At 56.4% G+C, this 27,759-nt stretch overlaps 1 protein-coding gene across 2 annotated transcripts in view; it reads left to right on the forward strand.

Moving 5' to 3' along the window:
• Positions 1 to 27,510, forward strand: part of ZFAT (zinc finger and AT-hook domain containing) — a 139,514-nt gene extending 112,004 nt beyond the window's left edge. For both annotated transcript variants that reach the window (XM_066265616.1, XM_066265617.1), the window contains exons 14-16: positions 5,776 to 5,902; positions 9,650 to 9,780; positions 25,921 to 27,510. In XM_066265616.1, the coding sequence (XP_066121713.1) occupies positions 5,776 to 5,902; positions 9,650 to 9,780; positions 25,921 to 26,160 (498 nt within the window). In that variant the 3' untranslated portion in view covers positions 26,161 to 27,510. The remainder of the gene's footprint in view (positions 1 to 5,775; positions 5,903 to 9,649; positions 9,781 to 25,920) is intronic.
• Positions 27,511 to 27,759: the final 249 nt, after the last annotated feature.

Here is a 27,759-nt window from a genome sequence, read left to right on the forward strand (position 1 = left end):
AGCAGGGGTTTCAATGTCAAAACAGCGACGTGTGACAAATACCAGAACAAAACATAAGTGGATTCATTACAAATCGAGTGTGTGGAGAACTTACCCAGCTATAACTTAAAATCCAGATTTAATAAGGGAAAAAATTGGAAATAAAAATAACTGCATGAAATAAAAAAGCAAAAAAATGTTTCAAGTCTTCCAGAAAAGAACTCGGAGAGACAGATGACAAAAAAAATATGTTTGGTCCATCATAGAAAAAAGATGACTATTTTTACACAATAAAAGCCTTCTAAAAGTAATGAAGAAAACGATCACCAGCCCAAAAGGAAAATGAGCAAGAGATTAGAAAGGTTTACAGAAAAAAGAAACACAAGTGACGCTGGATATCTGAAACCATGATCAGCCTCACACATAATAAAGGTTCATTGAAACGAGACAGGGGTGGGATTTCTCAGCTGTTGGCTCGGGAAGAACCCAGAGGTCAGATGTCGTCTCTGCTGGGGAGGCGTGGGAGACGGGCCCTGGTCCACTGCTGGTGAGAAGGCAGCATGTCGGAGCCTCTGCAAAGGGGTCCGAGCGCCTGGAGCGGAGCTGAGAACCCAAACAAACCAGCTGACACCAAGCTGTGCACTCGGCCCCCCCAGCGAGAGTAGGACAGCCCCGGAGCTGGGCGTGGGGCCGCCTGTGGAACCACAGGCCCTCTATTCCTGTGGTTTGGGCCGTCGCCTGGCTCTCAGGAATGCCTTGCAAAGAGCACAGTCTTTCCCAGCAGTGTGGTTACTGTGGAGGTCCCCCATGACAAGGGGGAGCCATTCCAGGTGCGTCCTGATCGCCACAGGCCCAGACGAGCCTTGGGTCCAGTCGGTGTTGGCCAATCCACTGCTGAGCGGCAGTTGGAAGGAAACACACTTCTTTAGCTGGTTTATGCGTCCGTCAGATAGCTAGTGGGCGTCTACTCTACGTCAGGCTGGAAACACCTGAATGAACTTGGCTACAGAAGCACAATCCCGTGCTCTCCCGAGCCTGTCCCTTCCTGAGAAGTGCTTGTAGAGCGTGACTGTAACTTCTCTCAATTTTGTGAAAAGTCCTCCTCCTTTCTGTTCTTCATTACTGGTGACATTCAAGGTTCCTGCCTCCTAGCGTTACCTGGACTCCTCATCCCGTCCACAGAGAGTCGTGCATATCTGGTTCTTGGGAAAAGTTGGTTCTCTCGCCCTCCCTTTAGGCACGAGGTACCTGTGAGCCCCACTGTAGCCCCTCCTACGCTCCTACGTCCTAATCTTTGCACAGGTCTGTTTCCTGTGTTCACTTTTGTTTACTGTATCTGTCACATCAAAATAAGGAACGACTAGCTGAGGCGTACTGAGCTCGGACCCTGAGCCAGGACTGGTCCCATGGGCTTCCCACGTGCCGTGTGATGAGCACATTCTCTCCTTCCTTCCCCTGTCACCACTGCTGTCCCTTCTTTTGCTGGCCACATGGCACTGGCATGGGGACAGTGAGTGGCAGTGCTGGTGGCCGTGAGGAGGCTGAGGAGCCATTACCTGAAGGAACCTGGAGCACTGATTGGAAAGAAGACCTGCACCCCCGTGCTCACTGCAGGGTTATTTACAGTAGCCGAGGTCTGGAAGCAGCCCCAGTGTCCGTCAGCGGACAAGAGGATTAAAGCGCTATGGCACACTCACGCCATGGAGTACTCAGCCATAAAAAGAAGGAACTCTTACCTTTTGTATCTATGTGGATGGCCTGGAGATCATTATGCCAAGTGACATAAGCCAGTCAGAGAAAGACAGGGACCATAGAATCTCACATGTGGGCTTGAATGAAGAAAACAAACTAACAAGCAAAATGGTAACAGTCTCATAGATGGAGAGTAGGCTGATTGCTGTCAGGGGAGGGGGAGCTGGGGTGAAGGGAGGGTTTGAGCAAAAAGGAAAAAAAACCCTTATGACACGAACAATAGTGTGATGATTGCCAGGGCTAGGGGGAGTAGAGGAGAGTGGGGGGCATACATGGTGATGGATGAGACTCGTCTAGGGTGGGGGGAGTGGAGGAGAGTGGGGGGATACATGGTGATGGGTGAGACTCGTCTAGGGTGGGGGGAGTAGAGGAGAATGGGGGGCATACATGGTGATGGGTGAGACTCGTCTAGGGTGGGGGAGTAGAGGAGAGTGGGGGGCATACATGGTGATGGTGAGACTCGTCTAGGGTGGGGGGAGTAGAGACTGGGGGGCATACATGGTGATGGTGAGACTTGTCTAGGGTACAGGGAGTAGAGGAGAGTGGGGGGCATACATGGTGATGGTGAGACTGGTCTAGGGTGGGGGGAGTAGAGGAGAGTGGGGGGCATACATGGTGATGGTGAGACTCGTCTAGGGTGGGGGGGAGTAGAGGAGAGTGGGGGGCATACATGGTGATGATGAGACTCGTCTAGGTTAGGGGGAGTAGAGGAGAGTGGGGGGCATACATGGTGATGGGTAAGACTCGTCTAGGGTAGGGGAGTAGAGGAGAGTGGGGGGCATACATGGTGATGGTGAGACTCATCTAGGGTGGGGGGAGTAGAGAGGAGTGGGGGGCATACATGGTGATGGGTGAGACTCATCTAGGGTGGGGGAGTAGAGGAGAGTGGGGGGCATACATGGTAATGGTGAGACTCGTCTAGGGTGGGGGAGTAGAGGAGAGTGGGGGGCATACATGGTAATGGTGAGACTCGTCTAGGGTGGGGGAGTAGAGGAGAGTGGGGGGCATACATGGTGATGATGAGACTCGTCTAGGGTGGGGGGGAGTAGAGGAGAGTGGGGGGCATACATGGTGATGGTAAGACTCGTCTAGGGTGGGGGGAGTAGAGGAGAGTGGGGGGCATACATGGTGATGGGTAAGACTCGTCTAGGGTAGGGGAGTAGAGGAGAGTGGGGGGCATACATGGTGATTGCTGAGACTTGTCTAGGGTGGGGGAGTAGAGAGTGGGGGGCATACATGGTGATGGGTAAGACTCGTCTAGGGTAGGGGAGTAGAGGAGAGTGGGGGGCATACATGGTGATGGTGAGACTCATCTAGGGTGGGGGGGTAGAGAGGAGTGGGGGGCATACATGGTGATGGGTGAAACTCGTCTAGGGTGGGGGAGTAGAGGAAAGTGGGGGGCATACATGGTAATGGTGAGACTCGTCTAGGGTGGGGGAGTAGAAGAGAGTGGGGGGCATACATGGTGATGATGAGACTCATCTAGGGTGGGGGGAGTAGAGGAGAGTGGGGGGCATACATGGTGATGATGAGACTCGTCTAAGGTGGGGGAGTAGAGGAGAGTGGGCGGCATACATGGTGATGGGTGAGACTCGTTTAGGGTGGGGGGAGTAGAGGAGAGTGGGGGGATACATGGTGATGGATGAGACTCATCTAGGGTGGGGGGAGTGGAGGAGAGTGGGGGGATACATGGTGATGGGTAAGACTCGTTTAGGGTGGGGGGAGTAGAGGAGAGTGGGGGGCACACATGGTGATGGATGATACTCATCTAGGGTGGGGGAGTGGAGAGAGTGGGGGGCATACATGGTGATGGTGAGACTCATCTAGGGTGGGGGAGTAGAGGAGAGTGGGGGGCATACATGGTGATGGTGAGACTCGTCTAGGGTGGGGGAGTAGAGGAGAGTGGGGGGCATACATGGTGATGATGAGACTCTTCTAGGGTGGGGAGAGTAGAGGGGAGTGGGGGGATACATGGTGATGGATGAGACTCATCTAGAGTGAGGGAGTAGAGGAGAGTGGGGGGATACATGGTGATGGATGAGACTCGTCTAGGGTGGGGGAAGTAGAGGAGAGTGGGGGGCATACATGGTGATGGTGAGACTCGTCTAGGGTGGGGGAAGTAGAGGAGAGTTGGGGGCATACATGGTGATGGATGAGACTCGTCTAGGGTCGGGGGAGTGGAGGAGAGTGGGGGGCATACATGGTGATGGGTGAGACTCGTCTAGGGTGTGGGGAGTGGAGGAGAGTAGGGGGATACATGGTGATGGATGAGACTTGTCTAGGGTGGGGGGAGTGGAGGAGAGTGGGGGGCATGCATGGTGATAGATGAGACTCGTTTAGGGTGGGGGGAGTAGAGGAGAGTGGGGGGCATACATGGTGATGGTGAGACTCATCTAGGGTGGGGGAGTAGAGGAGAGTGGGCGGCATACATGGTGATGATGAGACTCGTCTAGGGTGGGGAGAGTAGAGGGGAGTGGGGGGATACATGGTGATGGATGAGACTCATCTAGGGTGGGGGGAGTGGAGGAGAGTGGGGGGATACATGGTGATGGGTAAGACTCGTTTAGGGTGGGGGGAGTAGAGGAGAGTGGGGGGCACACATGGTGATGGATGATACTCATCTAGGGTGGGGGAGTGGAGAGAGTGGGGGGCATACATGGTGATGGTGAGACTCATCTAGGGTGGGGAAGTAGAGGGGAATGGGGGCATACATGGTGATGGTGAGACTCATCTAGAATGAGGGAGTAGAGGAGAGTGGGGGGCATACATGGTGATGGTGAGACTCGTCTAGGGTGGGGAAGTAGAGGAGAGTGGGGGGCATACATGGTGATGGATGAGACTCTTCTAGGGTCGGGGGAGTGGAGGAGAGTGGGGGGCATACATGGTGATGGGTGAGACTCGTCCAGGATGGGGGGAGTAGAGGAGAGTGGGGGGCATACATGGGGACGGGTGAGACTCGTCTAGGGTGGGGGGAGTGGAGGAGAGTGGGGGGATATATGGTGATGGATGAGACTCATCTAGGGTGGGGGGAGTGGAGGAGAGTGGGGGGATACATGGTGATGGGTAAGACTCATTTAGGGTGGGGGGAGTAGAGGAGAGTGGGGGGCACACATGGTGATGGATGATACTCATCTAGGGTGGGGGAGTGGAGAGAGTGGGGGCCATACATGGTGATGGTGAGACTCATCTAGGGTGGGGGAGTAGATGGGAGTGGGGGGCATACATGGTGATGGTGAGACTCGTCTAGGGTGGGGGAGTAGAGGAGAGTGGGGGGCATACATGGTGATGGATGAGACTCATCTAGAGTGAGGGAGTAGAGGAGAGTGGGGGGCATACATGGTGATGGTGAGACTCATCTAGGGTGGGGGGAGCAGAGGAGAGTGGGGGCATACATGGTGATGGTGAGACTCGTCTAGGGTGGGGGAAGCAGAGGAGAGTGGGGGGCATACATGGTGATGATGAGACTCATCTAGGGTGGGGGGAGTAGAGGAGAGTGCGGGGCACACATGGTGATGGTGAGACTCGTCTCGGGTGGGGGAAGCAGAGGAGAGTGGGGGGCATACATGGTGATGATGAGACTCATCTAGGGTGGGGGGAGTAGAGGAGAGTGCGGGGCACACATGGTGATGGTGAGACTCGTCTCGGGTGGTGAGCACACAGAACAGTGCACAGAAGACGTGCTGTAGAATTGTGCAGCTGAAACCTGTGTAATTTTGTCACCCAGTGTCACCCCAATAAATATAATAAATAGAAAGGGGATACAGAACAGCACATGGCAGTCTCTGTGCGTGTCTAACCCCTCATCCAAACAGCATAGTCTGTTCCTGAGGCAAGGATACCCAAGCTGGTTTTAAAAGTCTTGGCATTAGCCAAGAGAAGTTTCCTCTTTGGGAAACAGGTTGCTCACCAGAGCGGCCGACTTCTCAGGAGTCCGGCTAAGTGGGGTGTGGCTGAGTGCAATGGTGTCACGTCAGCCCCTCATCCCGGGCTTCGGGGGAGCAGTGTGTCTTCCACAAGGTCACCGGGCACTGTGTGTTTGTTTAGCCAGCGACAGAGACTCCCGAGGAGCCATCCACCCAGTATCTGCACATCACGGAGGCCGAGGAGGACGTGCAGGGGACACAGGCCGCGGTGGCAGCATTGCAGGACCTGAGATACACCTCGGAGAGCGGTGAGAGGCCACGTCCGTCCCCCTCGGCGCCTGGGAGCTGGTCTGGGCCTGAATGAGTGCGCTTGCCAATGAATGTGGTCTGTCAGTCATCTGCCAGTGGGTCAGCATCCAAACCCCGGGTCAGTGTCCAGCCCACAGAAGCGGTCCCCTTGTCTGGTGTGGAGACCTCCACCTCTTGAAATAGAGCCACAGCAGTACACAGCTGCCACCACAGAGGCCTGGTGTGTGGCAGTGCCACCGGGCTTCCCCACGCACGCATCGTCACAGCGGCGCTCAGGACAGCCAGCCTGTGGGGGCAGCAGGGTGTAAGAGGGCAGCAGGGCGGACTGTCCCCACTCAGACGCAGAGGGCTCTCCGTTGTGAGCGCGTGGCCGGGAGACGTTCACGTGTGGGAGCTGGCCCTGGAGTCCAGGCTTCCTGAGTTCCATGAGGCTCTGTCCCTATTTCCTGCCTTGTGGCCGTCTGTCCCGGGGGTCTTGTCCAGGAAAGTGGAGGCCCGGCTGGTACGGGCAGTGTCCCGAGCCGAGGCCTCGCACGGCTTAGTTTCCTCCCTTCTGTTCAGCGCCGTCAGCGGAGGCTCACGCCCGCAGAGGCAGCCTGTCCGTCCGCACCTCCACGGCTGGCCGGCCTCTGTGGCCTCTGCGGAGTCCGGGGTCTTGGACGTGGCGGTGCCGCAGGCCCGGCCACCTGCTCTGGGCCCTGGCTCCCTGCCCTGCTGCCTCCCTCCGGCTGTGCTGTCCCCCACCAGCCGCTGCACTCTCAGCACGAGTGGCCTTCCTCGCCCCGGCCCTGCACTCCAGTGCTCAGTAGGATGCAGTCTGTTCCCTCCTACTGCCCCTCCCCCCCCATATTCCCTGGCAAACCCCCTCCATTGTCAGGATTCAGATTGTACATCATTTGCCGGAAACCCACCTGACTTCGCAATGCTGTTTCCCAAATTGCCTTTCTGATATGGAACCAGGGAGGTGCTATGATAATTTGCTCACGGGCCTGTCTCGGGGGCCCGTGAGCCCTGGAACGGGGGTGGGGTGGGGGTGGTGTTAGATCTTTGTCTCTGCTCCACTGGGAGCCACATTCCCGGCTGATGGGCAGGCTTGGCAGCACTGAGGGAGGAAATGGATGAGCGATGATGCCTTATCTCGGTGAGTGTGTGAGGTAAATGTCTTATTTATTCCGGGGATGAAGTCTTATCTCAGTGAGTGTATAAGGTAAATGTCTCATTTAGTCTTTGGATGTTCAGAGTGGTTGGATGCAAGGCACCATTGAAATGTCCGCGTGGAGAGAGAGGGACTTGTGAGTGCGGGTCCGTAGGGCAGGCTGGGGTTGCCGCACGGTGACTGTGTTCAGGACACTAACATCAGTGTGTCAGTCACGTGCCACATCCCACCCTTTACACAGAACACGGCTTCCCCGTCCCTTATTGACTGGCTCTCAGGGGAATGTGGCCCGCAGAAGGCCCGGCCAGAGGATGGCAGACGTTGGCAGAGACTTCATAATAGTCTTCTGACATGGAGATCAGGCAGTACCTTCCCTTCCAGTGAGTGAGTGGTCAGGGTCGGAATGCCGTGGTCAGGAGAGTCACAGATGGTCTAGCAGGTGGTGCGAGCAGACAGGGTACTCTCGGTAGCCGCCTGGTAATGGGAATGCCAATCTCTTTTTATATATATCTAAATAAATTTTTATTTTAATGGGGTGACATCAATAAATCAGGGTACATATATTCAAAGAAAACATGTCCAGGTTATCTTGTCATTCAATTCTGTTGCATACCCATCACCCAAAGTCAGATTGTCCTCCGTCACCTTCTATCTAGTTTTCTTTGTGCCCCTCACCCACCCCCTCCGTCTCTCCCCCCCCCCCCCCGGACCACCACACTCTTGTCCATGTCTCTTAGTCTCGTTTTCATGTCCCACCAATGTATGGAATCCTGCAGTTCTTGTTTTTTTTCTGATTTACTTATTTCATTCCGTATAATGTTATCAAGATCCCACCATTTTGTTGTAAGTGATCCGATGTCATCATTTCTCCTAGCTGAATAGTATACCATGGTGTATATGTGCCATATCTTCTTTATCCAGTCTTCTATTTTTTTTTACAGTGATTAAAACCTTTAAGCAAACTCTTGGCCAATACAGCAAGAATCCATAAAAGAGTAGTGTCCTTAACATGTTCACCAAGTCCAAGTTGGCCCCAACACCATGCCAAATCCCTGAAAAATGCAACCCAACCCCAGTTCAGTCTGTTAGGAGCTGTCACAAGGAGCAGGAGTCCAGGAAAAGTCCACATCCAGGAAAAGTCCGCATGGCACTGGAATTGTTGTCACAATTCTATACTTTGCAGCTCACGTCCAAGTCCCAATGACCGCTGCTTCTAGCTGGTAATGATTCAGGTAGACTGGAAAAGCCATCTGCAGCATGCGTGGAGATGGAGCTTCTGTTCTCCTCTGCCTGGAGAGATGAGACCAAGTTGCTTTTCCCTGGAGCTCTGCAACTGTGGCATGGTAAAGAGAACCTTGGGATACACTAAGCTGGGTGGCAAAGGTAAATTCATAATCCAAGTTGGGAAAAGGGGGAAAGAGAGCTCTAAATTAGGAGTAGGTCCCAGCCTGAAATATGAGTGGGGCATTGAGGTAGGAGGAATAAAGGAAACACTATATATTAAACAAAGCAGCAGAAAATAGGACTTTCAACACCCACAACAGAGATCTTCGAGGGAAGAATAAAAAACCTGACTATTCAGGCACGACATAGTTAAGTGGCCCTTGCGCAAATGAGATCAGTTTACCTGCTTCTTGGAAGAAATACCCTAGGCTCGTCCACAGTGTTGTAGATGGGGCCGACGGCCCTGGGCACCTTCAGCCTTCAGTGGCAAACCCCAGCATTCTGGGCAAGGTTAGGTCATAGGTGGCTGGAGCAGGGCTGGAAGAGACTGAACCCTCCCTTAGAGGAGCGAGGGGGAAGCCTACCTTCCAGTGTCCCTGTTTCCTCACAGCAGAGGCATGTAAGTCTGGCAGGCTTTAGCTCAATGACCTTCCTTTCCACTATTGAAGCAGGACCCAGATGGCATCCTATGAGACCCCTTTGGGGCGTTGGAGCCTTTAAGGGCGTATCCTAAAAGCTGGTAGTTCCCCTGTGAATGCCAATCTCTTGAGATGATTAAACTAGAACCCCATGCTTCAGTTGGTTTGGAATGGGTAAGCCTATTGGTTTGACACTTGGGACATCCTTGGTTGCTTTGCCCAGAACTGTGTGATTTATCTGGCATGCGCTTGCTGACCACATGCCCCGTGTGCTCAAGGAGACCCACCTCTGCATTTGACGGGGTAGCTGGTGCTGCTTGGGCCTTCTGTTTTGAGAGGCAGTCTTGTGTCCCCACATTTGGGTTCAGAACAGCTGGACTGGAGCCCTGGCTTCTGGTGTAACTGACCAGTGGCCCAGGGCAAGTCTCTTGGCTATTTGTGTGTGTGGGAAAACCTAATCCGTGAAAAGGGGATAATGTTTTCTCACAGGGTTGTTCAAGAGTTGGAGATGTTCTTATAGAAAGTGACATGTAAGCTATAAAGTACCACACATAAGCTATAAAGTACCACACACGATTCCTGTTGTCGTAATGAGTGAATACCAAGAACACGTTCATCCCCTGGAGAAGGCATTGCCCGAGAGGGGGCCCTCGTCAGGGCTGGTTTTGCAGTCAGAGCCTCCAGTACCAGCGGCCTCACTGGTCCCCTGTTGGTTTCATCCTCGTTAGGTGACCGGCTTGACCCCACTGCTGTCAACATCCTCCAGCAGATCATTGAGCTGGGCACCGAGACCCACGACGCCACAGCTGTTGCCTCTGTGGTCGCCATGGCTCCGGGGACCGTGACCGTCGTGAAGCAGGTAAGGACCTCCCTGCGTCTCCTAAAGACGGTCTCCTCTCCCTGCCACCGCCCTCTTCTCTCTGGCCCCTTTCGGTTTCCGAGGCTCTGGCTTACTCCTCTAAGTAGACTCTGGGAGGAAACTGGTCTGGTCTGTGCATTTCCTTTCCTACCCCCGATTATTACAGAATTGTACGTTCAGTAGCTCCGTGGGTGGGGAGTATGTTTTAGGGGAAGGGTATAATACAGTTTTGACAATCCTGGAAACTTGTCATTCCTTCCTTTCAAAGAATCCCAGAGGGACAGTGAGCATGATGTGGACACAATTGGGCACACCTGTCATGGAAAGCACCCTCGGTGCCTAAGTGAACGGAGCGAGTGGGCCCTGGGGAGCCGGGACAGCCAGGGAATCCAGGAGGGGTTCCCAAGGAACTGACCTTTATAGACAGCAAACCTCGCCCTGATCAAATGCACACAAGATGACTGAACTGATAGGAAGAAAGCAATCGGTGTTTGAATAAAGGTCACTCGACTTAATTGTTAGACCAGGGGTCGGGAACCTTTTTGGTTGAGAGAGCCATGAACGCCACGTTTTAAAATGTAATTCCGTGAGAGCCATACTATGACCCGTGTACATTACGCATTATCCAATAAAAATTTAGTGTTGTCCCAGAGGACAGCTGTGATCGGCTCCAGCCACCTGCAACCATGAACATGAGCAGTAGGAAATGAATGGATTTACTACATGAGAATGTTTTATATTTTTAACGTCATTATTTTTTTTTATTAAAGATTTGTCTGTGAGCCAGATGCAGCCATTGAAAGAGCCACATCTGGCTCGCGAGCCATAGGTTCCCGACCCGTGTTAGACTCTTCGGCTCCTGTCCTCTTCCTCTGCCCTCAGAGACGTTTCTGTCTGTTAAAATGCCGTGTCTGATAGATCATCCTTTCTTTTCTGTCCATACTTCTCGCTCTGCTCTCTCCTGCTTCGTTACACAGAAAATTTTGTCTGGCTTATACAAATACGTAGAAAAAAGAATGCAGTAAGGACATCAGGACCAGGCTAGAGGAAGGATATATCATTTAGAACAAAGTGTAGGTTCATGGGGAAGGTTGCTAGGAGATCGTCGTTGCGTTTTACGTTGTCATCCATTCTCTCAGTCCTTCGGTCAGTCAGGATTCAGGACGGGCCGGCCGTAGTCAGACAGAGTCTCTGGGGTCCAGGAGAGAACCCGTGCCTGCTGTCCGTGGTTCCTCTCTCGTGGGAAAAGACGAGACACACGCAGGTAAGACAGGAAGTGTGTCGGGTGTGGTGAACAGGTGTGATGGAGAAAAGGAAACAAGAGAAGAAGTGGATGGGCGGCCATTTCGTCCAGGTTGTTGGGGCAGACCTCTGACATTCCAGCGGGAACCGGGAAGAGGGCTGTGTGATTAGACCTGTCCAAGCTCAGCTGTGAGTCAGTGCTGCATTTTGTAACAGGACAGGAAGGAAACACGAAGGGTTACCAGTGAAAGGGGTAAGGGGTTCTGGGTACTCAGAAAAGCTATTTCCTAAAGTGGCTCTTGGGGAGGGGCCTCTGAGTGATGTGTCCCTGGCGACCTGCCTTGGATGCTGAGGTGGCCATTGCAGTGCCGTTTCCACAACCGTCACTGTCCCCTGAGCGTGCCCAGGGTGCCAGGCAGAGCGTGGGAATTCAAGCTATGTAATTCTCTGGGGAATCGGTACGTTCTGGTTCAACTTGATTTCTTGACCTATAGAGAAGATTTATTGCACTTCGGTGAATCTTTGGACTGTGTGTCCTGAAACCCTCCTCCATTCAATGTCTCCTCTCAAGAAGACCCTGGCCGGAATCGGACAGGAGGAGTCCGACGTTCCAGTGTCTCCAGGGCCTGCGCTCTGCTCTGGTCGGGGCAGGTTCGTGTTCTTCCGGGCTGAACACTCCGGTAGCTTTTCCTCGTAGCCACCGGCTGGCATCTTCAGGTTGCCTCATACACCTCTCCTGAAACTCGTCCTCCGCTTGGTGGCACGTGGCGTCCCGAGCTTACCTGTCCAGGCAGGGTCTGCGTGGGAGAGCATCAGCAAAGCGTTGGGTGGTTCAGATGCACAGGTCCCTCTGGGAACGGCAGGGAGGCGCTCCCGCCTGTGCTGCTCTAGGAACTGGACTGACTGCTGCTGCTCAGGGCCGTGAGGGACTGACCACTGCGGGCGACGCGGTGATGCATGAGGTGGCGGGTTTAGGGCGCAGCTTAGATGTGCCGCGCGACAAGGGGCAAGGCAGATACGCGTCCAGGGCCACCAGCACGTGCCCGTGTAACGCAGCCTAGATAGCTGCATTAGGGAATGTTCCCCAGGACACGGGTCCTGGTCTCTGTCCTGTCTGCCTGGCCTGGCCCGGAGCTCACCGCGGCTGTGGGAAAGAAAGGACAGGAGAATGGAGGGGCGGACTGGCAGCGACGCCCACGCCGGGGCCCAGGGATCGCAGCGTGCCGGCCGTCCTGAAACAATGCCCTCGGATTTCATTGTCTGAGTATTTAAATTTAAATATAGCAGTTTATGAGAGAAATAAATTAGTTTTAATTTTCTTCTTTTAATTAAACTCTGGTTTAGGGTTTTGCAGTAGAGAAAGTCGACCTGAGTAGTGAGTGTGTGGAAGCCACTTCCATGGACTCCGTTGCACATATTGGAAAGCGATGACACTCCGCGTCACCGCGCAGGAGCCCCTGGACGTGGGGCTTCGTCTCTCCCCAGCTCGGCATGTCACACGTGGTAGTTGCTCAGTAAATGGCTGTTAAGTAGGATTGAGTACTGTGTGTGGTTTCATGTTTGGATTCTTCAATTGTATCCTGTATAGAAAAAGCAAGAACGCCTTGTCATAGAGTATGTGGTGTTTATTGTGGAAAAAGATTTTAAATTACTGTTGGATAGCATATTTTGAGATCTTTTTAAAAGTTTCCATATATATGGACACACACATACACATGTTAAAAATAGATCTTAAGAGATATATGTCTTCCCCAGGGCCAAAGACAAATTTTCTTTCCCATGTTAACAAATAGTGTGTTGGTTATAATTTTATTCTTTCATGACACATTCATGTATATTGAAAAGAATCTTATAGATTAGGGTTTATAGATGGTACCGGGAAGCGATGGCTCTCCTTTCTCTTTGGGTGTTTGGTCTCCGAGCTGGGAACGAGGGTAGGCCTGGCTCGTCCAGGCAGTGGGAGAGCAAAGAGCTGAGGACACACTGTCCTCCCGGGTTGTGTCCCCTCCATCTGTTCATGCGACGTGGGAAAGATTCCGTCTACAATCCAGCCCACTTCCATTTTCGGTTGGACCTAGAAGCGTGTCCTCAATGGTTGCCTGTCACTTCTGCGTTTTCTCCAGTGTCACCATCAACAGTGGGTTCGTGGGGATGGGGCATTTTGACATATTCAGAAAGCAAGGGTCCTTGCGTGTCCCCTGAGCAGCCTGGCCGAAGGAAGCCGGGAGGACTTGGGATGCAAGGGGTCGTGCGTTTGCTAAGACGCAGTGGTTTTCATTACATGATTTATTTTGTTGTTGTTAAATCTCCCTTTAGGGTTTTATGAGGAGGGAATTTGTAATTTGATGAATAAAGCTGCCTCAGGAGGTTAAATGTAACACCGACCAGCGTAGGAAATATCATAAGCATCTCCGAGTCAAAGGTTGTTCCTCAGAGCAAGAGAAAGACTTAGAGAGAGTAGCACCAGCCACCGTACCTGTTGGCTCATGGCATAAGTCACTCTTTGCTGTTTCTGTGGATTAAAGCCCTGGCCAGTTGGCTCAGCGGTAGAGCGTTGGCCCAGCATATGGAAGTCCCTGGTTCGATTCCTGGTCAGGGCACACAGGAGAAGCGCCCATCTGCTTCTCCACCCTTCCCTCTCTCCTTCTTCTCTGTCTCTCTCTTCTTCTCCCACAGCCAAGGCTCCATTGGAGCAAAGTTGGCCCGGGCACTGAGGATGGCTCCATGGCCTCTGCCTCGGGCGCTAGAATGGCTCCGGTTGCAACGAAGCAACAACCCAGATGGGCAGAGCATCGCCCCTGGTGGGCATGAAGAGTGGATCCTGGTCGGGCGCATGCGGGAGTCTGACTGCCTCCCTGCTTCTAAATTCAGAAAAATACAAAAACCCCACAAAAAAACAACCAAACAACAAAAACAAACAACTTACCCCGGGGACTAACAGCCACGTTTTACGTCTTCACCTGCCACCTGCGTCCGTGCACACTCGCCGCACACTGCTGTGTGTAGTCCTGGGCGCATCACGTCCCCGCGCAGCTGCAGACGGCCACTGTGCCCTCGGTGGCCGGAAACACACACGTTTGTTACCTTACAGTCGGGAGGTCGGCAGCCAGGATGGGTCTCTCTGGGCTGAAACCCAGACGGCGAGTGACACTGCTCCTGAGAGGGCTTCCTCTCTTGCCCCCTCCAGCCCTAGAGGCCTCCTGCCCCCTTGCCCTGGTCCCCTCCTCCGTCTCCAACGCCAGCCATCGTGCCGGCCCTGCACGGTGATCTCTCCCGCCCCTTCTGACCTCCGACTCCGGTGCCCCCTGGCCTTTCCTCCCTGGGTCTGACCCTCTGCCTCCCTCTTAGAAGGGAGCTGTGTTTACACTGCGTCACGTGTCCAGGGCATGTCCAGGGCAGTCCCCTCGTGTCGGGCTCCTCGGTGTGTTCTCAGGGGCAGAGGCCCCTCTGTCACGCACGGCAGCAACCCCAGGTTCCGGGGATTAGGACACACGTCTTTGGGGGTCAGGGGTGTGTTAGTCCGCTGACCACGCTGGGTTACAGCGTTCAGACCAGTCCTGATCTCCAGAGGCAGATAGCTATCGAGGGGGATGTCCCTCACTGTGCAGACACTCCCTGTGCTGCTCTACCCTCTGCTGGGATACTGCCGTGAAGAAAGCAGAGGAATGATGTGGGTGAGGACCTTACGCTCCCTTGGGAGAGCTAGCTAATGCATGTGCATGTCATTAATGAGTATGTAATATCGTGTGTTAGAGGTGAGATGGAGAAAAAGCAGCAAACCTGGTCCAGAGGTCTGAAACACACACACCTCACACAGGCAGTTCCAAACCATCGGGGAGGTTGGCCAGTGCCCCAGGTACGGTGTGAGCACCAGGGCACTGCCCACCTTGAACCTGGGTGTGGGGTGGGGGCAGGCGATGGACAGGGAGCGCTTCCTGGCTGCCCTGGTGCCTGGACAGAGTCTTGGAGAGTCGCTGGGAGTTGGGGAGGGCGGGGCTGCAGGCGGAGGTGGGAGTCAGTCTGTTGTACAGTTCCTGTGGGTGACTGAGTGTTTCAGTAGTGACTGTGGTTAGCAGTACCTTCTGTTGACAGGCCTGTGTCTCTGTCCCCACCCCTAGTTCTCGGCCATGTCCCCTAGGGTCACCACTGTTCTGTTCCTTCTTTCTCCTCCATGTGCTGGATGCTTCCGAGTTGTCAGCCGGAGCCCCGGAGGCAGGGAGAGCCGGGAAGGACTGGTGCCCACTTCTGCATGCAGACCCTCAGCCCGGCCTGGCACAGAATTGTGCTGCCATAGTCTTGCCCAGAATTCCACATGTGCTCTTCCCACACGCTTAGCTGCTGATTTAAAGATCAAAGCAGACATTTCAGCTTTGCCAACAACTACCCAGCGGCTCACCTGGGCAGGGCCCCTGTGGGGGTTGTTGCCGGAGGGTGAAGTGAGGACATGTCCAGAGGAGAGGGTGGGGACAGCCTCCTTCTGGGCCCGGCGGGCAGCGTTAGGTCGGAGCCACAGCTCCAGCGCAGCCGTCTCTGGAAGACGTGTGGGTGACCAGGCAACACTGGACTTGCTGTGTGTCATTTGCAGTTCATGGTTTTTGCAAGGAAACGCAGTCCACTGCTGTGGCTGACCATGGAGACCACTGCCTGCGGGCAGCGAAGTGCAGATCCAGCCCGCCCTGTGCTCCTCGAGGCCCCGAGCAGTCTGGTCTCCGAGACCCGTTCTCCCTGGCCGTCTGTACAGGGGCACAGGGGGGAGACACCGCTCTGCAGAAGGGACTTCTCAAGGGCAGCCTGTGGCTCCGAGATGCCTCGCCCTCTGTGGTCACCAGGAGGGGAGCCCAGAACCGGCCTCCTCCCCTCGGGGGCGGATGGCGACCCCTTTGTAAGACTCGTGGCAAAATAATGGGGTGAGGGGTCTGGAAAGTGATTGGTCTGAGGCTTCAAAGCCCATGTTCCTTCTTCTCATTATTATTTTGTAACAATCACTCCATTCTATTAACTTGATCATTTAACTGCACGACAAGAGGCCCGACAGAAGATTCACATCCGTGTAAGAGACTGTTAATCCCCTCCGTGTCCCCGCATAGATGACAGTAGCCGACCGCGTGGTCGCGGCGCGGGCCTGAGCTGAGACCTCCCCCAGTCCTGCCCACAGAAAGGGGGCAGTGAGCTCTTTCTGTGCCGCTGTCCCTTGAAGCACAAATAACTGGTGAGTTAGCAGGATTGCCCTTCCCGTGTCCCCAGAGGAGCTCTGGGTCTCATTCTGTAGAGAGATGCCTCCCCGACGTCATCGCCATCCACGTGGTGGAAGTGCTGAGAGTCAGTCCTGCTATTCTCAGCTCAGCCGCCTCCTGGAGGCTCTGTCTCCCCTGTCTCCTGCTCTTCCCCCAGGAGGGTGTGCGACGTCACCACAGCAGACCCATGTCCTTTGACACCATGAGGGGAAGCCCGGGGTCTTCCATCCTGTGGCTCACCCGCTCCTGCATTCCAGTTGCTTTGCCGTTGTTGTGTTTGTCTAAGTGTTCCTTTCCTACAAGACTGAGAGTGTCTGTATGTTAGGAGAACTGACAGGAACGCGTCTCCACCCCCGTAGCTGCGTGTCTTCTGTTCTTCCCCATTGTGTGTGGGGAATGTCACATCTGTCCCATGCCGGCAGGCAATGCGGTATAATTGCCGTCACGATGGATTCAGAGGCCCGTGGAAGGCCTGTGTGAGGGAGCCTCACGCGTCTCTTGGAGGCAATGAGATCGTTGCAATTCGGGGACTGAGAGCTGATGCACCCCCTGCTTCCTAACCCCCCGGAGAAGCCAACAGGTGCTCCGCTCCTGGACGGACAGGTGTCTGCGGTCACAGAGGTGTCTCTAACCTCTGCAGTCCTGGGCCCCCTGCTTCCTAACCCCCCGGAGAAGCGGACCGGTGCTCTGCTCCTGGATGGACAGGTGTCTGTGGTCACAGAGGCATCTCTAACCTCTGCAGTCCCGGGCCCCCTGATGCTCTGCTCCTGGATGGACAGGTGTCTGTGGTCACAGAGGTGTCTCTAACCTCTGCAGTCCCGGGCCCCCTGATGCTCTGCTCCTGGATGGACAGGTGTCTGTGGTCACAGAGGCGTCTCTAACCTCTGCAGTCCCAGGCCCCTGGTGCTCTGCTCCTGGACGGACAGGTGTCTGTGGTCCCAGAGGCGTCTCTAACCTCTGCAGTCCTGGGCCCCCTGATGCTCTGCTCCTGGACGGACAGGTGTCTGTGGTCACAGAGGTGTCTCTAACCTCTGCAGTCCCGGGCCCCTGGTGCTCTGCTCCTGGATGGACAGGTGTCTGTGGTCACAGAGGTGTCTCTAACCTCTGCAGTCCTGGGCCCCTGGTGCTCTGCTCCTGGATGGACAGGTGTCTGTGGTCACAGAGGTGTCTCTAACCTCTGCAGTCCCGGGCCCCTGGTGCTCTGCTCCTGGACAGACAGGTGTCTGTGGTCACAGAGGCATCTCTGATCTCTGCATTCCCGGGCTCTTTGGTCTCTGTATAAATACCGACGTCTCAGGACTGCTTCCTTTCCTCGGTTTCCCTCACTGTCACCCTTGTTACTGTGATAACCAGCTTTTCTGCGGCACGTTTTGATCCGTCCGGTTTGGCTCCTGCCTAAAGAATGTGTTGTGATGCCCACTGGGGCTCTGACAACGTAGAGTTTATTACTGTGTCCCTGGGTGCCCATTTCCTGGTGTGCGTCCATGGCCTGGTCAGCGGGGATGTCATTGACCCTCCGTTCTCTGCTGGCCAGGATCACTCCGTCTGTTTCGGGTCTGGGGCGAGCACTTAGCTGCGCTGTGTTGCAAGTTGACTTGTGTTTGTGGCCGGGAGTAATGGAACCCCGACAGTCTCCAGGGGTTGAGGCCTTCTGAGGAACCCACAGAGAAGGCCCGGGGAGGCTGATTAGGAAGCGACATCCCACCACCCCTTCCCCAAAGTAAAGGGCAAGGGGGTGGAGGGGCTCTGGGCAGGAAGGGGCGCACAGACTCGAGAGCAGGTGGGGGGGAGAAGGCACCGGAGAGTCAAGTCCGGCAGGTCCTCCTCCCGAGAGTGAGGTCCAGCTGACCAAGAAGCGTGGTGGCGTGCGGGTCCGACACGCAGGAAGCGATGTCCTGGTGGAGTTTCAGCTCGGGGTCTTAGGCTGTGCGTGGGCGCAGGAGGAGGGACGGCAGAGCTCTGACAGTGCTGGGGGGGGGGTGAGAAGGAGGGTCCGAGAAGGTTCAGCGCTCTTTCCTGATCTTAGACCTACCCTATTTCCCCATGTATAAGACGCACCTAAATTTTGAGCCCGAATTTTGAAAGAAAATGTATGACATGAAGTTATTGAACTCGTTTTATTCATCATAAAATTCATACAACTCCTCATCACTGTCAGAACTCCTATCCATGAGCTTGTCCTCATCTGTGTCTGATGACGAATCACTGTCTTCAACAATGAACACAAAAACAAGTGCAAAAAAGCAGGAAATGCAAAGTAAAAAAATCTACAACCACTGTGTAAGATGCACCCAGTTTTTAGACCCCAAATTTTTCAAAAAAGGGTGCATTTATACTCGGGGAAATACGGTACGTTGCTATGAATGAACTAACCTAAGTTTGGTGAGTGGTTGGAGTGGTTTACTTTCTGTTTTGATAAACATGACTTAGGCAGACGTGAGAATGCTGGGCATTGGGCTTTCTCTCTTCCTTGGGCTTCCAGCATCATTTTCCTGTCTCCTCCTTCTCGGGAGGCTGTGGTCACCTGTGTGAAGGGCAGGGAGGGAAACTGCTAGAGGAGACGGATTGTCGACTCCTGGGGACAAGAGTCTACATCAGGGTGAGGAGCCCTGTGCTTCCCCTGCAGGGAGGGAGGCCCTGGGGGGGGTGGCCAAGTCAAGGAAGGCAAGGACCAGTCCCCCCCACGTCTCCATGGAGCCCCTGCCTGGCGGTGAGTAGGGCCAGAGCCTGCCAGGTGGCTGCCTGGGTGAGCCCGTGCCCCTCAGGAGGGCAGAGGACGCTCTGACCGAGTGACGTGCAGAGGGGAAATGTTCTCAGACTGCCGTGGACAGGATTTTAGGGAAGAAGGGGAGAAAGCCCTGCCTGACCCCGAGAGCTGCCCATCTGCCGAGGGGCTCCAGGCAGGGGTGAGGCTGGTAAGGAGAAGCACGTCCCCGTGTGTGAGGTGCCTGGTGCTGATGCAGAGCCCCCTGCAATGCCTGGCGCCAAATAGAAAGCCCCCTCCCCCCCAATATCTGTGTGCTTAAGGGTCAAGAAAGGGAAGCGTCACACACGGTAAACGTGTCTGAATACCGAGAGGTCCCTGTGGTGGCACGGCGCTGCCTCCTCCTCCTTGCTGTCCCTGTGCCTGCGCCCGGGTTGTTTGAGCTCAGTTTCAAATCCCTCCCAGGGCACACACTAGAATAGCACAGTTCGGAGGTGTCCTGAGTGCCTGCTCCAAGCCAGGTGCCCCGTGGACATGGTCCGGGAGCAGGGGCGGCTGGGTCAGGTGATGGGCGGAGGGGACAGGCATGCGACACCTGCACCTGGAGGGGGTGGCACCCGGTGGCAGTCGTGAGCCACATACATTGCTGCTCGCCCCGTCTTACCACACTCTGCGTCACATCTCACGACACCCAACTAGAGAAGGATTTCCCTCCGTCAGGCGACCACGGAGACCACACAGTGTGCTTGGACTCCTGAGAAGCGCGAGGAGCACTAGGGGTTCCTTGCCATGGGCAGCTCCTTCTGCTGCCCGGGCCTCTGTCTCTCCCCCACCTGCCGGTTGAGTCTGATGGCCAACGTGGGCCCTTTGGTCCTCCTCCAGGGACGAATGGGCAGCAGGAGGCACCCCCTTCCCGTTTGCGGGCTCCTCTCTTCCAGCCCGCAGCCCCGACCCTGCCTGCTCCCTGCAGGTGAGGACCTGGCAGACAGGCTCCTCCCCGGTGCCCGGGGGTGTGGCACAGGGTCCGCTCACCGGCCAGTGGGCCATCCCTTGTCTCTGAGCCAGGACGCGCACACAGGACGGGCATGACTGGTCAGCCAGGAATCTTGACAGCTCAGGCTGTGGACTGTTTGCGGGGTCAGTGCCTCCTGGAAAGACAGTGTCTGCTGCCTACTTATAGCCAAGAGGAAGACGGTGGGGGGTTGGGGGTGGGGGGGCCTTCCGCCGCCTCCCCAGGGCGAAGCCTCACGGCCTTCCTGGCTCCCCATGCACCCTTCCTTTTTGAAAGCCTTTAAATCTTCAGACCTTGGAATGGATTCTCCCTGCCTGTGAATATCTTTTGATGATTTCACAAGTTTCTTCCTCTTTTTTTTGGTCCTGTATATATATTTGTACAGTTGGGGATTTATGATGCTTTAAAAAAAAAAACCATGCTAATTTATACTTTCTCTTTCCTCAATAAACTCAGGAGGCTGTCTCCTCTTTCCATCGTATGTGACGCATACAGCACACACCGGAGCTAGGGTTGGGAGAGCCAGTGCACTTGCTCATTTACCTTGTAAGACAGGCCTGTTGCTGTGAGCATGGAGTGGGGGGTGCTCGGCTGGGTTATCAGTTAAGGGAGTGACACCCTAACTGCTGGGGAGAAAGCGCCTCCCCGGAGCGTGAGCGCACGCGGGGCTCTTCCCCTCACAGAACCGCTGTGGAGTTCCCTCTCAGGGTCACCGTGGGGCTGTATTTGGGTTTTGTCGACGGCCCACTCGTCCCTCCCAGACCCTGGCGTCTGAGAAGTCATTTGAAGAGCCCTGAGACGGGACAAGCTCAGTGTGGCAAGGGTCATGGCACGAAAGGTCTGCTGACTGTGGACCCAGGGTGGGGTTTGTCCTGAGTGTGCGGACGCACAGGATGGTAGATGCGGCTGTGTTCTGCTTTCTTTCACTTGGGTAAACACACGCATGCGTCTCGCTTATCACAAAACAGACGGGAAGTGTGAGGAAGGAGAGAGACAGCCATACAGACACAGCTACACAGTCTCACCATATCCAGGCACGAGTACACGCATGCACACCTCTGTGCCCATACAACCTGCACACATGCATGTACACACACCCGTGCCCGTACACATGCACACGCACACCCACCCACGCCTGCATACCTGCACGCAGGCGTGTGCATGTGCACATGGACATGCATACACAAACATACACATGCGTGTACCACCCTCGCAGTCCACTCCCCAGCACACACCCTGCACTCACACACACACACACACCCACCCTGCACTCACATGCGCGCGCACACGCACTGTCGGCGTGTGGCCCGCCTCCTCGTGGGAGCGCCTGTCTTAGAGTATTTGCGTCTCCCGGGCCTGCTCTGATTAAGTCACAGGTGCTCACCACACTCTCGGAGCTGCTGACAGTGGCCGTGCTCTGCTGGTGGCATTCTGAGCGCCGTCTGCTTCCCCAGACCTCCGAGGGCCAGGCTGCGGCTGGCTCACAGCGTCCCGAGAGCCTGCCCTGGGAGCGCGGAATTCGGAGTGTCTCTGTTTATTTCCTGCCGCAGCCCCAGGTGCCTTCCATTCCAGGGACATTAATGACACCTGAGAGAGGGCTGTTCCCTGAGGCACGGTTTAATCAGTAGGAGCTGGTTCCACATATTTAAAAATGGATTTGAGACGTGAAGGTGCCTGGGGCAGAACCATCCCCCCCCCAGCCAAGCTGACAGTGGGTGTCCCCCCCAAACGTGAAGGAGCATCCCTGTCCCGGAGCCCCTCAGGCTAGAATGCCCCAGTGACAGCGGTTAGCACCCTCCAGCCCGTGAGGGCGACAGGCTTGAGGGCGGGCTGGGGACGCAGCAGCAGGAACGCAGGAGAGCTTCGGTGGCCATTGCCGTTCGGCGGGGGACAAGCTGAGCAGGCACGGAACCGATGCCAGGCCCCGAGGTGTCATCCTGGATTCCTTTCATTTCACGGCCAACAGCAGGTTTATTTATTTTTCTTTGCAATTTATCCTTTATTCACATGCCAGGAGCCAAGTTAAGACTTTGCGCCAGGCCCCACTGAGCCCGCCCTTGTGTGGGGATCCGGGTCCTGTCTGGACAGGGTCACAGACACCGTGGATGTGGTTGAGCTTGTGAGGAGCAGGGCCTCTTGTGCACTGGGGCCCCCCTGGCACAAGCATGTGGGCACTGGCCTCCAGGAGGTAATCTGCAATGTTTTGAAAGCTGCGCGTGAAAGGGTTGATGCAAATGTGTCATTATAGTCTTCCAGCAGCTTCCACAGTGTTGGGTTAAAATGCCCAGCTACCGGCAGCTTCCACAGTGTTGGGTTAAAATGCCCAGCTACCGGCAGCTTCCACAGTGTTGGGTTAAAATGCCCAGCTACCGGCAGCTTCCACAGTGTTGGGTTAAAATGCCCAGCTACCGGCAGCTTCCACAGTGTTGGATTAAAATGCCCAGCTACCGGCAGCTTCCACAGTGTTGGGTTAAAATACCCAACTACCAGCAGCTTCCACAGTGTTGGGTTAAAATGCCCAGCTACCGGCAGCTTCCACAGTGTTGGATTAAAATGCCCAGCTACCGGCAGCTTCCACAGTGTTGGGTTAAAATGCCCAGCTACCAGCAGCTTCCACAGTGTTGGATTAAAATGCCCAGCTACCAGCAGCTTCCACAGTGTTGGGTTAAAATGCCCAGCTACCGGCAGCTTCCACAGTGTTGGGTTAAAATGCCCAGCTACCGGCAGCTTCCACAGTGTTGGGTTAAAATGCCCAGCTAGGAAGAGCCTTTGCTCTGTTCTCGCTGCTGCCGCGTCTGTGGGATCCAGTCGTGACAGCCAACCCTTTCTTCCTGTAATTAGCCTTTCTTGGTCAGACTCTGCTGGTCCTCAGATGGGCCGTTCGGGTGTCTTGGGGAGAGACCGTGGTGGGTGTGGTCGGTGACACAGACACACCTCTCTCTGGCGTTGAGTCACTGGGTGCGGAAGAGCTGTTCCAGGCTGGCTTCCCCATGGACCACTGCCTGCCGGGTGCTCTTCCTGTTTCGCCCCCTCACCCACTTCTGGCCAGGTTTGGGGGTTCCCGAGGACTTGGGTCCAGGAGGAAGCTGTGCTCCCTGTCCCTGCCTCTCTTGGGCATTCTGTGGCATCTGTGTCTGAGGCAAGGGGACACTTGGACAGAGTCCGTCAGTGTGTTCTTACTAACGAGGAAACAGAAGTCTGGAACAGGAGGTGCCCGGGTCAAACACCAGTGTGAGGGCCAGGAGCTGTGGCCGGACCCCGCAGCCTCCTGCTCGGGGAAGTGGCGGGGCGTGCGGCCCCAGGGCCCCAGCACACCTGAGCGGCCAGGGCCCCAGCACACCTGAGCGGCCAGGGCCCCAGCACACCTGTGTGGTCAGGGCCCCAGCACACCTGAGCGGCCAGGGCCCCAGCACACCTGAGCGGCCAGGGCCCCAGCACACCTGTGCGGCCAGGGCCCCAGCACACCTGTGGACCGAGGACGATGCTCTCTGCAGGGCTTCTGGGAAGTGCACTGTTATCCTTGTCCCCGTCACTCTCCTGGTCCCAGAGGACCACGCTTGTCGTCTCATCATGAGCAGTGGATGCATTTAACGGAGATTCTAGCAGACAAAACGCTGGAGCTGAAAACGAGCAAGGAAACGGAGAAGGGTTTACCTTTAAATAGACTCACTCCCCAAGTCGGGGCCGGACACGCAGGAGTGCTCCAGGTTTGAGGGCGGGCAGACGTGCCTCAGGGGAGCCCCGACTCCGGAGAGGCTCGGAGGGGAGCCCGTTCGAGGGTCATGGGAGCTGCTGGCAGGGCGGCTCAGTGAGCGACACTGAGGCCGGCTCACGGTGCTGAGGGTACGAGTCTGGGAAGGGGAGGAAGGAGCCGCCCAGGGGTCTGGTCACTGAGGGGTGGCCGGCGGCCTCGGGGCTGTGGGCCCATGCCCGCTCCTTGCCAGGTGTCTGTCTACTCCCCACCGGCACTGTCTGTCACCTGAAGTGCAGCAGGTTTGTACCTGCGAGGTCGCGGGACCTTAGCGCACACGCCCAGGCCCCGGCCTTCTCCTTTGCGTGGGAACTGCTGACAGTGACGAGGAGACGAGCGTTTGCTGTGTGTTCCCTTCACGTCCTCCATCCACCTTCTGTCAGGCACCGGCTTTCGGAGGGAAATAAATCAATATTTACCCCTCAGTCTTAGTCCGCAGAACGTTTTCCCATTCAAATGAAATTGAAACAAGCAATAAGAGAAGGGGGAAGAGGAAAGGTCTCAGTTCAATCCAGAAAAAACAGTCAGGCTAACTGTATTAATAATTTCCACTCAGAATAGCTCTCTAGCTTCTGGTGAATTCTGTCAACCAAATTAAAAGTTCCTTCCTTTTAATTAAAAGTGCCGTACCTTTGTGTGGAGCCCACCCCAAAGGGGCATTTTCCGTTTTTCTCTTGGAATAACACATGACCCCTCCCGGCTGTCACAGTCCCTCTGCTCACAGGGACGGAGGGGAGACCCCTCCAAGCCATCTGGGGTCTCCAGAGACAGCGTGGAGTCAGGCGTGTCAGCGAGGGGGGGCAGGAGGAGGACACCCCCGTGCCAGCAGGGACTGGAATCGGAAGCTTCACACATCGGAGCTCAGGGGAGCTGCCTGAGCAAACCCACCTGCCCGGGTTCTCCTAGGAGCCTCCGCCCTCTGCCTGCTCCGCCCTTGGTGCCCGCTGCCCACCAGGCACGGCCGCCCCCACCCTGTGGCTCTCCGCTCTGTCCCCCCGCCCCCACAGATTCTGATTCTCCACCATGCCCCTGCCATGGCATCTGGCACCTGGTGGGCCGTCTGCAACCACGGAGGGTTTGCTGTGTGCCAGGCAGTGCGCCTGGCCCTGGGCACAGAGCTGTGCCAAGACAGCACGTGCCGACCCTCATCAGCTTAGCCCAGGGGGACCTGGGGGACCCGAGGAGGTGACAGAGGGCTGGCTCATGAATGATCGCCGTTCCGCGGTCCCTCTCGGGCGTCAGGAAGCGTTGCGTGAATGAATGGAGGCGTGGGAAGGGCAGTGATGTTACTAAGTGCCAAGCACGGCTGTGCACACGGAACCTCCCTCAGGTCTCCCAGCAGCCCTCTGAGGTGAGAACCGAGGGTCGTAGGTGAAAGTGTTGGCCCAGGCCTCGCTGCCGAGAGCGGTGGGGCTGCTGCCCAAGCCCTGCTGTGAGCAGGACACAGCCTGTGTTCCTTTCACTTCGCCACCTGACCCACCTTGGGACGTCTGTGTCTATCTGACACCCTCCATGCATCTGAGGACTGCCATTCCCCAGGGAGACAGCCCCAGACCCAGAAAGGCCTGGCTGCAGAGTTCCGCAGGCCCCTGCCCTGAAGGACAGATGCTGGCGCCTGCCCAGCCTGTGGCACTGTTTCCATCAGCAGGCCGCCTCCCCACGGGGCTGAGGAATTAGTGTTGATGGATGACACCCAGGGAAAACCATTCCCGCTGGGTGTCTGCTCCTTCCTCGTGTGATATTGATCTTCAGGCAGAGAGCTGAGCCCCCAGAGGGTGTGGAGAGACAGAGAACACAGGATAAACTCAGTCCCTCTCTCACCGCCAATGGACCAGCTCTGAGTTTCCGCCCCCTCCCCCACAGCTGCAGGAACTAACTGCTACCACGCCTTCCAGTCTCTTACCCTCGGCAGCCCTCACACCACTGGGAGGCAGCGTGGCGTCAGAACGAGAGCTTGGACGTGGGGGTTGCACTTGGGTCCCGCCTTTAGCCGCAGCCAGGCCCCCTGGCTGTGCCGCTTTGCAGCACTGAGCTTCACTCTCTGCGTCTATAAACTGGGAGTGGGAGAGGGCATAGAGCCTGTGGAGAGGATTACCTGCCATAGGGACAAGCTCTCGGAACATTCTAGATGGTCCATGCGCAGCACGGCTGGCCCCAGGCGCGGGACCCGTGTGACCTTTCTCTTGCCCTCCCGTAGGTCACCGATGAGGAGCCCAGCTCCAACCACACGGTCATGATCCAGGAGACGCTCCAGCAGGCGTCCGTGGAGCTGGCCGAGCAACACCACCTGGTCGTGTCCTCGGACGACGTGGAGGGCATCGAGACAGTGACCGTCTACACGCAGGGCGGGGAGGCCTCCGAGTTCATCGTCTACGTGCAGGAGGCCGTGCAGCCCGTGGAGGAGCAGGCCGTGGGGCAGCCGGCTCAGGGGCTCTAGGGGACACAGACTGGGGGACAGGGCCACGGGGCGGGGCGGCCAGGCTCGCCGGGTCACCTGGGGCAGGGAGGCTGCAGACTGGGGCTCCCCTGGGGCCCTTCTCTCTGCTCCCTGCCCGTCCGCTGGCCACCAGGGCGGGGCTCTCCTGGGGCCCTTCTCTCTGCTCCCTGCCCGTCCGCTGGCCACCAGGGCGGGGCTCCCCTGGGGCCCTTCTCTCTGCTCCCTGCCCGTCCACTGGCCACCAGGGCGGGGCTCTCCTGGGGCCCTTCTCTCTGCTCCCTGCCCATTCGCTGGCCACTAGGGTGGGGCTCTCCTGGGGCCCTTCTCTCTGCTCCCTGCCCATCTGCTGGCCACCAGGGCGGGGCTCTCCTGGGGCCCTTCTCTCTGCTCCCTGCCCGTCCACTGGCCACCAGGGCGGGGCTCTCCTGGGGCCCTTCTCTCTGCTCCCTGCCCGTCTGCTGGCCACCAGGGCGGGGCTCCCCTGGGGCCCTTCTCTCTGCTCCCTGCCCGTCCGCTGGCCACCAGGGCGGGGCTCTCCTGGGGCCCTTCTCTCTGCTCCCTGCCCGTCTGCTGGCCACCAGGGCGGGGCTCTCCTGGGGCCCTTCTCTCTGCTCCCTGCCCATCTGCTGGCCACCAGGGCGGGGCTCTCCTGGGGCCCTTCTCTCTGCTCCCTGCCCGTCCGCTGGCCACCAGGGTGGGGCTCTCCTGGGGCCCTTCTCTCTGCTCCCTGCCCGTCCGCTGGCCACCAGGGCGGGGCTCTCCTGGGGCCCTTCTCTCTGCTCCCTGCCCGTCAGCTGACCACCAGGGCGGGGCTCTCCTTGTCCATTTCGGGTGGATCAGGTGATCGGCATCGCCAGCAACGCAGGACCCCCGCCCGCAGTACAACCCCCCCCACCTCCCCGTGCGTGATCTGCTTCTGGAAGGACTCCAGCCTCACTCTTCAAACATGGCTCACACTGCATTGCCCCTTCCCTTCAAGTTCCAGAGGACCCCCCACGGGCATCTTCCTGAGTCACATCCCCAACACCTTCACCCGGTTGGGTGCCGACTGGTCATCTGGAATGCTGTGCATCCTGGGGCGAGGGAGAGAGCCGTCACAGAAAGGGTGACCTTACGGGGGGATCGTACGGGGGGCCGGCTGATGGACAGTTAGTCTCTCCTCCAGTATCGAGAGCACTTCTTGCTGCGTGAAGTAACCACAGTTTGATGCTCTTCCACCTGCCGTTACAGGTGGGGTCTCAGCTTACAGTCTTGGCGTTCCTTTTGCTTTTCTAAAAAATGCACTTTTTACTATTCACCTCCGATTCTAAGGAGGCGAGCCAGACAGAATAAAATCAGTCTCTGCCTGAGTGTTTCGGTTGGATGGCTCCCCCTCCCCCTCCTGATTCGAGATCTGGGATCTGGGCCCCACCCAGGCCCACCCCAGCCGAGACCCAGGGTCCTTGGAATGCAGGCCATGGTGTCTTTCTCCCTCTAAAGCAGTTAGGCTTGCTTTGGGGCCCAGTGGGGAGGGTGGGGACCTCTCCGTGCCTGGGCCAGCATTTGATCTGCCGCCCATCCGGACATGGCTGGACCCCTGTGCTCCATCCACTCTGTACC

This window comes from Saccopteryx bilineata, chromosome 3 (assembly GCF_036850765.1).
Source record: "Saccopteryx bilineata isolate mSacBil1 chromosome 3, mSacBil1_pri_phased_curated, whole genome shotgun sequence".
NCBI classification, from domain to species: Eukaryota; Metazoa; Chordata; class Mammalia; order Chiroptera; family Emballonuridae; genus Saccopteryx; species Saccopteryx bilineata.